Source organism: Melanostigma gelatinosum (genome assembly GCF_949748355.1).
Source record: "Melanostigma gelatinosum genome assembly, chromosome: 10".
In the NCBI taxonomy this organism is placed as follows: domain Eukaryota; kingdom Metazoa; phylum Chordata; class Actinopteri; order Perciformes; family Zoarcidae; genus Melanostigma; species Melanostigma gelatinosum.
The window spans coordinates 6,233,041-6,243,850 of record NC_136643.1 but is presented as its reverse complement, the minus strand read 5'-3'; the positions used below and the strand labels follow the sequence as shown (position 1 = coordinate 6,243,850).

At 43.5% G+C, this 10,810-nt stretch overlaps 1 protein-coding gene across 1 annotated transcript; it reads right to left on the bottom strand.

Annotated features, from left to right (window-relative positions):
* Positions 1-3,121: 3,121 nt before the first annotated feature.
* fzd5 (frizzled class receptor 5) lies at positions 3,122-4,879 on the bottom strand (the record flags this gene model as incomplete). Its single annotated transcript, XM_079277713.1, has 1 exon — positions 3,122-4,879. The coding sequence occupies one exon, from the start codon at positions 4,877-4,879 to the stop codon at positions 3,122-3,124; it is 1,758 nt and encodes a 585-aa protein (XP_079133839.1).
* Between the last annotated feature and the right edge of the window lie 5,931 nt (positions 4,880-10,810).

Sequence of the window (10,810 nt, the reverse complement as noted above, 5' to 3'; positions counted from 1 at the left end):
TGCGAAGAAACAGAGCCACACACACTGTTGGTCATTTATTAATAATGTTTTTTAAGTAAAGTAAATGAAGAGTGCAGAAATTCGGAATTTTCTTAATTTTGTTGTTTTTTGACACAATTGTTAGGACTGTGATGTGAGAAGACTGCCAAACGTCATTTTACGCTGTAGCTACATGTGTGTGTCCTGAGCTAATGGTTTTATTTATTTACTGACTATTCTCACACGTCAAAGTTCTGATCTCCGTTTTAAAACCATTCAATGGCAGAAGTTTATCAGATATATTGTCTGTGTGTAACTATCATGCAGCTACTGTAGGAATGTAATAAGTTGGCGCTAAACACAGTTTTTGAATCAATCCAATACTGCTTTCAGAAACTCTTTCAAGTTGGAGTGCTGCTGCTGAGTTCCGTGTGACCTTGTTTGATTATTTATTTTTTTGCATCAATGTGATGATGTGGCGTGATTTGGAAAGTATTTAATTAGCAGGATTAGCCAAAATCATGATATACACATACTGTGAGATCTAATTATCTGTCATAGGTCTGTCATTGATGATTCACAAATGTCCAAAATCTGAATGTACTGCTTATAGCCAACAGGTATGAGTGTCTTGTTGTTTCATTGTATTCTGGTCTGTGATGCGACTGTCAGGCTGTGGTTTAAAGATGGAGGCCGGTGCCAATTATTAATTTCTTCTGGTAGAATATTAGCACAAATTCCAATGTTCAAATACAGTGAGCAACTGGTCCGCACATCCGCGTTCTTGCACACTTGAACCATTGCAACAAAACGAAAAACGAACATGTGCTCATAAGTTGAAACCTTAGAAAACCGTCAAATATAGAGAAACCGTCACGCCAAATATAGAGAAACACACAGAGGTGCTGCAAACTCGAGATAAACTCCGTTTTAATTCCACAATATGAATCATAATCTACAATATTTTTTTCATATCCTTTCAGGAACTCTATCAATAAGAGAGTAGATTTACACGTCAACAAAAAAAAAGAAAAGCTAAATGTCAGTTTTTACCAACACTTGCTGGCATTCATCATCACTCGTACAATCACGTTCACTCGCAGAAATCAGCCTAATAAATTACAGATATCATCTAGCACGTGGACACGCAGCAGTCTCACAACACAACTGGCCAACAGCATTGAATGAAAACATCACCGACACTCGGCAGAAAACAACAAACGCTTAATTTGCACCACGTGTCAGTCGTTTAAATATGCCCTCTGTCTTCTGATGTGGGGACTTTTTGCACAACGCTTTCTTTTTTTTAATTTTTTTTTATAGTTCTTTAGTTTGTACTGTTGAACTCTGAAAAGAAACACAAGATGTGCCCTCTGAGAGGAGGCGGGAGATTCCTTCACTTTCTGTTGTCAGTGCTCCTGAAAACAGGTCGTCCACATTCGACCACAGACCCCTGCTTTAAATCTGGCTCTGCAGAACGTTGATACATACACACCTCTGGACAGATTTACATAATAGATAGTAAATTGTGTTAATGCAGTCAATTGCGATAACAAAAAAAAAAGCATCTTACAAAAGTGCTTGTTGATGCTAAAAGTTATCAAAAATAATGACAAATGTTTAAGTTCCACTTTGAAAACCGATATTTTTTCTCTGGGGCCATTGGTCGGAGAAAAAATATCGGTCCCATTACCCCCAGCAAAAAAACTGACCTCTACAATATTGAACTTAAATATGTTAGATATTTTGAGTTTCTTCCTCTTTAGATTTAAATTGATTATCAATTAGTACTTTTCATCAATTAATTACTAAAAATGTATACACGCACTGTTTCTAACTAATCAAGTAAGAGGAATAATTGGTTTCAAGTCGCAAACATTTAAGTCAAATTGTTCCAATAAAATAATGTATAGAAGCGACATAATGGGTATAAATAATACGTCTGACTTTCGTCTTGCTTGTGGAAATGCCTGTCACCAAGGAGATGTCTTATAATCGACTAATTATTTAACAACATCAGTGTGACTGCAAAATCTGTCCATCCGGAGTCCATGGCATGAAATCACTAGAAAAATATCAGTAATGGTTGACAAAGTGAGGTCTTGGGACATTTTAGAGGTCCTTCAGTTGGTATCGGGGAGTCCACAGCAGCATTGTCAAAACACAAATCATAAAAAGTTACGATTCCAATAGAAGATTTCATTGTAGCTGCTATTTTTATGTAAGTCTGAGTGAGGATGGGACTTATGGGGACTGAGGGTCTGTTGTCTAATGTTGACCCCTCAGAGGGAGTCCCTGATGTGGAGAACATAAAGCGGGCACCTGCACCTTCAACCAGCAGATGGGGGTAGAGGCCAAGTTCAGTTTCATCCCGCAGCTTTAACCTGATCACTGCCCGTCTGTCCACACAACACCAACAGACTAGTTCAGAACCGAACCAACACCGGAGCCTAGAGGTCACAACGGTATCCACTACAAAGGCTGGATTACTTTTTACTTTGATTACCTAGTCTGAAAAAAAACAAACGAAACAAAGGCGGCGTATCAGCACTGTGTCAGTTTGACATTATAAAACACACCAGATACCATCCGCAAACATGACATGAAACGGCACATTTATGTACAAGTTCATACAATTCAAATCGGACCAGATTGGTTTCTCTGGTGTCCTACACTTAGTTACAAACTACACTTACCACATTATACACCTTTTAACAGAAACTTTATACAATATGTACATCAATAAATATGTTTTTTTTCCTCAGTGCTCAGGATGAACCGATAGGAAGAAGCGTGTGTGGTTCCATCATGGATCCATGTAACTCGTAGATTTGACGATTGTATTGTTTTTTTTAAAACTTTTTCTTTTCAGTAAATGTCAAGTTTGGTCAGCTGCATCAGCTCGACTGCTTAGAGAAGCAGTTTCAACTTTTGGGAGTCCCTTTTCTCAAAAGTCAGACTCTTTTTAAATATTCTGTCTAGCTTAAATTATCCAGGTTGTTCATTTAAATGTTTCTCTTTTTACGCTGCTCCATCATGTTTTTTTAATTCAGTCATAATCGCCCAGCTATTTGTGAGAGCTGAAATTCTTTCTCCATGTTTGGATACTTGAGTTCAGGTAACTCTTACCGCGCCAGTCAGTTCATATGTGCGATGGAGCAGCTTTATGGTACATCCCAGATGTCAGCCCGGTCCCAGTATGTCCGGTTAAAGCGGTACTGGCCTCACTATACATGGAGGGTGGAGCGGTGGCTTTCTGCGGCCAGCAGGGGCAACATCGAGCCACAAACCTCCTCCAGGACTCCAGGGTTTTTCCTGACCAAATCCAGACCCCCGAGGTGATGCCCACCACCAAGCACATTAGGTACTTGAGCATGAAGACGGCGTAGTCCGGGCCCACGCCCGAGCGCTGGCGCTCCGACGGGCAGGAGCATGCCAGGGCTCGCTCCCAGCCGGGCCGGTAGTGCTGCTCGTAGACCAGGCAGGCCACCACAATGGTGGCGGGGACGGTGTACAGCACCGTGAAGAGCCCGATGCGGATCATCAGCCGCTCCAGTTTGTCCGTTTTGGTGCCGCCTTGCTTGATGATGCTCCGGATGCGGAAGAGCGAGACAAAGCCGGCGAGTAAGAAAAGTGAGCCGGTGAAGAGGTACACCACGAGAGGTGCGAGCACGAATCCCCTCAGGTTCTCCAGACTCTGGTTCCCCACGTAGCAGATTCCAGCCACAGGGTCCCCGTCCACCGAGCTGAGGGCCAGGACCGCGATGGTCTTGACGCTGGGGATGAGCCAGGCGGCGAGGTGGAAGTACTGGGAGTAGCCTGCGATGGCCTCGCTGCCCCACTTCATCCCCGCGGCCAGGAACCAGGTGAAGGACAGCACCACCCACCAGATGGAGCTGGCCATGCCAAAGAAATACACCAGCAGGAAGACGAGGGTGCAGAGAGCGGGACCAGTGGTGTCATAGAGGATGTGCAGCTGGTCGCCGCCGACGCTGCCGCCGGCGCCGCACGCAACTCGCTCGTGACCCGCCACCAGGCGGATGATGTAACCAAAGGACACGAAGAGGTAGCAAGCAGCCAGGAAGATGATGGGCCTCTCCGGGTACTTGAAGCGTTCCATGTCAATGAGGAAGGTGGCGACGGTGGTCATGGTGGAGATGAAGCACAGCACCGACCAGAGTCCCACCCAGAAGGTGGTGAAGGCGCGTTCGTCAGCCGAGAAGTAGGGCTGATGGCAGGGCTGGGCGCAGTTGGGGAGGGGGCCGGTCTGGACCTGGCCATACAGAGTATGGGACTCCCTCTTGATGGGGACCAGGGGGTCTCGACAGCGGCACTCTCTGTCGCACTGAGGAGGGCTGGGGGGTCTGGTCCGGCCTTTCGGGGTGGGCTTGGGGAACGGTGGAGCCAGGGTGGTGGCCTCGCTGCTGTTCTGGTCCATGCACAGGGTCTCGTCGCCCAGCTGGGGCAGCTGTTCACAGCTCATCCTCTCGGGCCACTCAAAGCCGTACTGGCTCATCAGAGGGGAGCAGCCGCGCTTGGCCCGTTCACACACGGACCGGCAGGGCGGCAGCGGCTTGCGGTAGTCCGGCAGGCAGATGGGAGTGTACATGCTGCACAGGAAGAAGAGCAGGTCCGGAGAGCAGCGGATCCGGACCAGGGGCCAGAACTGGTGCACCTCCAGCCCCACCTCCTCCTGGGTGTCGTGGTTGAACAGGTTGGGCATGTAGGTCAGGTTGTAGCCGATGCCCCTGCACATGGGCACGGTTATGGTCTCACACACCAGATCCTTGGAGGCTCCGAACGTGAGACCAGGAAACCGGAACAGCAGCAGCAGCACGAGGAGTCGCGGGAACACCGGGCTGCACGGCGCGTGCCGCACATTAGATGCCAAATAGAACATGTTTTAGAATGATTAATTTAGAGTATTAAAACAAGAAAAAAATCTAAATAGAGTAGGGTGAAGCAGCTTCAGTTCATCCCAGAACACTTTTTTTTCTTCTGCTGGATGGATCAGGACCAGAGTTTCATTCTGCTTCTCTCTTCCTCTTAATGATTAAAACTATATAAATTAAACTCCTGGCGGTGAATCCAGTTTATGTTTGTCCGTAAAGGTCCACAGAGCGCCGGACGGAGCCTCTGCTGTCAATCATTCACCAGAGCTCCCGCAATCATTACGGAGAAAGTTCATCTCCGGTGGTCACGTTCCAATAAATTTAACGACCTTGTAACATTTTTACCAGCCCCGGCGGTTCCCGACGTGTCACACGCGCGCCAGGAAAAGTCGCATCGTGAGACTCGCGGGCGGCGGAAAAAAAAGAGCGTTTAAAGCTGTCCGAGGAAGTGTGAGAAAACAAATGAATGTTTGAAAGTGAGCGTAAAAGAAAAACAATCTCCAGCCTCTGCGCCCGGAGTATAAAATCCACTTGACGTTGATTCCCTCAGTAACATGAACAGCTTTCAAGCACGGTAGTGGTTGTTTGTTTTTCTTTTCAAAGTTACACAGGTGGCATCTCTGCTGCTTCTAAAGGAAAACAAAATAAAACACAGGAACAATCCGAAGCCTTCAAGGGTAAAAACAAAAATCCAAACGTGTCCTGTGTGATCAAGTGCAGCGTGCGGCTGCAGCCTTCACTGAGCCCCAGGACGGAATAAAGTCCGCCTGGAGCTGCAGCACCTCCTCATCACACACACGCTGCATTCAGGGGCTGTCGGAAATGTTAGATTCAACCGTGAACGCAGAGAGGACATTTCAAGCGTAGCCAGTATGAAAAGGAAAAATAAGCATTTCCTGCATGCAAGGAAACATTTTAGGAATAAGATAGAACTTAGTTTACTGTTACAGTGCAAAGTAGGAACAATTATAAACGTGTGAATAAGCTCAATGAGTAAGGGCTTATGTTTCTCAAAAGTGGATGATTTGATTTATAACGACATGCTCCAAACCAAAATAAATCAACAGCTCTGAGATAAAAGTAAAGACACTGTTAATATCTGACCACACATTTTTTCTCCTCAGTGATAACCAACAATATGCACGTTTGTGTTTAAAGTATGGCAATTAAAGACACTATGAAAAGGAAATCAATCAAGTTGAATAAAATAACAAAATTAGAAAAATTTAAGCAATTCAAAGAAGAAACTATATTAAGAAATAGATGAAAATAACAGTTGATACAGTATTGCAGTTCTACTGCAGTGATTTATTTACTTCAAGTGTCACTGTAGGCTTATTCTGCAGGAAAGTAACTAAATAGATGACAAACACACCCTTTGAGACCTTTGTCCCCCAGAGAGTGTTGTGAACTTTGTCCTACGTGGGATATGGCTGTGTGTGTGTGTGTGTGTGTGTGTGTGTGTGTATGTGTGTGTGTGTGTGTGTGTGCTCAACATATCAGCCAAAACAAGTCGTTCTCAGTCTGATTCACCTTAACTCAAGTTACTTTGACAAATGAAAGCAAACAGCGAGGAGTTCATATGTAAAGCCTGGACGGCATCAATCTCCCATGTGCACACACACACACACACACACACACATATGCACACATACCTGATTACTTGTGGTGATTTTCCCAGCTTTAAGTGGGAACACAAGGAGACCTTCATCAATTGCTGATCAGGTCACTACAAGATACACACACATATTTGAGCGTCTCTGTCTGGGCGGAGCCGCGTTGACATGGTGTCTCACCTCGTCTGTCACCTTAACCTTCTCATTTGATCCCAAACAAACACTTGAAGGAGACTAAAACACCAGCAATAAATCACTTGGAAAATTTCCTCACAACCCAAGTCTATAAGAACACACACACACACACACACACGTGGTGCTGGGCAACAAGTAAAAACTCATTTTGTTGAACATAAACCTACGGTACTTTGTTTAATTTGATGAAAGATTAAGATCAGATTAAAATCATTTCGGACGATGGGTCAGCTAATGCTGATTTTCAATGTGAATTCTTACTTTTGAAAATAAAGACAAAAACAGATTCATGTGATCAAATTCATGTAAATTTTGACAACTGTACAAATGTTAGCTGTAGATTTTAGCAGGATAGCGTCACTCTTTTTTCTCTCTTTGTAGTCAGCTTTGGGTTTTTGCAGTTTTTTAATTCTATTCTTCACTCTCATGGTCTTGTCTTTGGCCAAAGTACCCCTTCCTTAAGCAAATCTCCGAGTATTTTCCTCATGTTTTTATTTTAGAGTTGACAGAGAGGACACATGGGAAGACAAATCCGTGTCCACACGCGTCTTTCTATTGATTTGATTATAGATTCTCTGCTCCTGAACCTCTCTTTGTGTGTAGTCCGCACACACCTTGAGGCCATTTACTTACAAAAGATGCAAACATTACTACAGAACATTTCATTTTCCAATGCATTCTGTAGATTAAGTGGCAGCCACTTTCATGTCAGCGCACATGGAAATCAACAAGCAGAGACTTGTATGAGTGAAGTCATCCGTCACAGTGAACACGTCTGTTTTTGTGTTTGGTGACTTTACTCTTATGTCAGACTTCTTTCTTCTAACATGTATCTATGTCTGGTTTAATTTAGTCTCTGCAAGTTGATTTTAATGTGATGGTGAAATGAATGGTTACGGTTGTCTGGAAGGGAAGGAAAACGCATTGAAATGTCTAAACACATAACGTTAAGTGACACGCATGTGATTGATTGTGAATGAGGGTAATTGAGGTGATCTGTGAGTTTCACCACGTTGAGGTGTTGTTGCAGTCTGAATGCAAAAATCTCTTTCGAACAAACTTTATTGTCATTTTCATCAAGTACAGGTCACATCGAGTCAGTGAAAGGTTTCAGTAGCAGAGTACAACGACGGTATCTGACCATTATTAATGTGCTGGTTCACATGATTTACAAAACATACAGATGTGTATAGTAAAATATGTTATTGCGTCCCTTATCTTGAAGGACCCTAATCTTTTCAGCTAAGGTGAAATAGTGCCAAGTCGAGGTCTTCCCCACCAGAGGCTGCAGTTCACGTCCCGTCTCAGACAGACAAAAGACAAAAGTGAAACTACTTAGAAGAAGAAAAAGTACCACAGCCTTCCTCTCCAAAGTGAAAAGTTGAATTCATAAGCGATGAAACACTCTCTTGCTCCATTCAATACACTCAGCTACGCTTTGCTGCTATATGTAACAGTAGCTCATGGTGGCTAATGCTAAAACTGAACATCGTTTCCGGTAATCATGTAAATTACAGATGACACTTGTGGCCGCTGCTACAGAGTCTCTGGACAAAACAATCGAACATCAATCGTAATCACATGATCTTCATTTGCAAAGTAACTGCTTTCGGCAACTTTTGGAGGCAGCGGAATAGTTGCTCTCTTTTCGCTCTGCTTTTGGTCTCCACCAACTCCTGAGATAAATATCTGTTTCTTTAGCTGCTAAATGCTAACCCATATGCTCACCAGCTGTTTGCTAACTTTGTCTGTCTGCTGCTGGGCAGGTGGGATGCAGTGAGTTTTTAGAGCTTTTTTCGCTGTGAGCAACGCTCCTGAGAGCAGTGAGAGTAAACCAAATCAGTAAAGTCGTGGGCCGGACAGTTATGGTCAATTGATATAATGTTATGGATTATAGTCCCCTTAAGGACTTCTTGTCCATGTTGTTGAAGCTCCACTCCAAATTGCATTCTCAGTTTGTCATTGAATGTCGAGTCTACATGGGGTCAGGGAGAATTTTGGAACCTGATTTGATTTAGTTTAAGCCTTTTGACGAATATGTATATTATATGTTTTGGTCTCATTTTAGTCATTACTCTTTTGTTAGTTTTAGTCTAATGTGTATATATATTTATTCACGTCTTTTAACAGCAGCACAAAAACTACTGTCAGCTTCAGATATTAGAGTGGTAATGTGTCAAAGCCTTTTTGAAACAACATCTGTTCCTCTGTGGTTTCATTTCTCCTCCCTGTCGGCTCATACAGGTGTCTGCACAAAGCGTCGGCCCTGCTGCACACACACACACACACACGCACACTTTCTATGTTGATATTGTGGCAAATGTAGTTGATTTAACCTCTCATCATTCACAGTTCTATATGGATTTTAGTTTATTGCTTTAAGTTTCATTTTTCAGCAGGTGGAGCTACAGTACGTTGACAGCAGTGATAAGTGAACCCTGTTCTGTTTAACTCAGGTTCTTTCCGTAAAAAAATATTTGGCACCCTTCTGTCCATTGATTTGAAGCCCAATCAGTCATTTTTATATTCCTCTACATGCTACAGGTATATTTATTGACATAACCAGTAACCTTTGATTCAGTTCTTACTCATGGATTTGGGGCTTCAGAAATCAGGATAACCTCCCTTTAAAATCATGAAGCCCATAATAAACTCACACAAGTGACACTCAAAAAAGTGGAAAAGCAAAAACGATTATTTTCTGGTTGTATTGACATGATGGCCTGTGACTATGGCTGCAATAGAGATTATTTTCAATACCAATTAATACTTATTTTATATTTCTGGAGAACATGTAAGTGAACAGATTAAACATGTAATTGTGGGATTTTCTTATACACTACCAAAATTGTACAGAGTTTGGTTGGTGGCTACTCAAACTTGTTTAGGTTGTTGTGGTTCTCCTGGGGGAATTTGGATGCATGGCCTCACTATTTGTAAAATTCGTGGGTATGACCCCCGCACTGCAAACTTCAAAACAAATACACCGTTTTTTGCTTCAATTATTCCCTCATTTGCACTGTGTTAAAGCATGGTGAGACGTTTTCTTTAATGCTTAATTGCAAACATATTTTAATACAATTTGAGTCGGGGGGAAAAACAAACAGTGGGTCTACCCTTTAACATTGACAAAAGCACACAAACAATCTGCTCGGCTGAAACCTGCTGGAACCTTGGATGTGGCCAAACGAGCCTCTGAACAACCGGGTCACTGGGAACACTGGGGCCCTTCTAGCTTTTGTGTAGCAGCTCGCTAAATGTCAGGGGGGGGCACTGTGTGTGTGTGTGCCATACACCCTCCTCTCATGTTGGGAGAGCAGAGGCCCAGTCCTTCACTCCCCTGTGACCGTTGCCCCCCCCCCCCTTCTCTCTTTTTCTCTCCTCCGTCCTCTTTTTCTCCTTAAACTGTCTTTTGTTTTCATTTTCGTTGGCATTTCTGCTCCGTCGTTGTTCGGGTCCTAAATGAGTCTTGACTGGCCCGTGGGCCATTGGAGAAGCACAAAGGACTTCGTTCTACTCGCTACAGTTGATCCATTGTGGGCGTCCCACAATGCACTAATTGGCGATGACAATTAAGCGTGGTCGACACTCAGCTTCAATTTGCCCGCTGCTGCGACATACATCACAGGCAAAGGATTCAGCCTCCGAGCCCCCTGCTCTCTCTCAGACAATATGCATATTCACTCAGGCAGGTTTACATGCACCTTTTATTCACATGTCTGTTATTTCTTTTTTTTCTTTCTCTCAGCTCGGTTTGAGGCTGAGCTCATAAGCTGACAACCCAGCCGCAATCTGACACATTATCATTTGTCATCTCAGCAAAGTTTGAGCCAGTTTGGAAGTTCATCCTTGACCCCTAGGAATCAGCAGTTGACAAAACAATGTCACCACAAAGGTCCATTTAGTAGCTGTTCTGGAGCTTTCAATCATATCATACAATCTTCTTCAGCAAATACAGTTTATTTTTCTTGTCATGAAATTGCAGTGGAATGAAAAATTGTTTTGACTTCCATTTGAATATCCATGTTGGTATGCTAGCAGCTCTGTGAGGCGTTAGAAGGAAAGTCAGAAGATCACCAAAGTTTCAGGCCATTTCATGCCGAGGGCGACATTAATGTGTGTACCAAA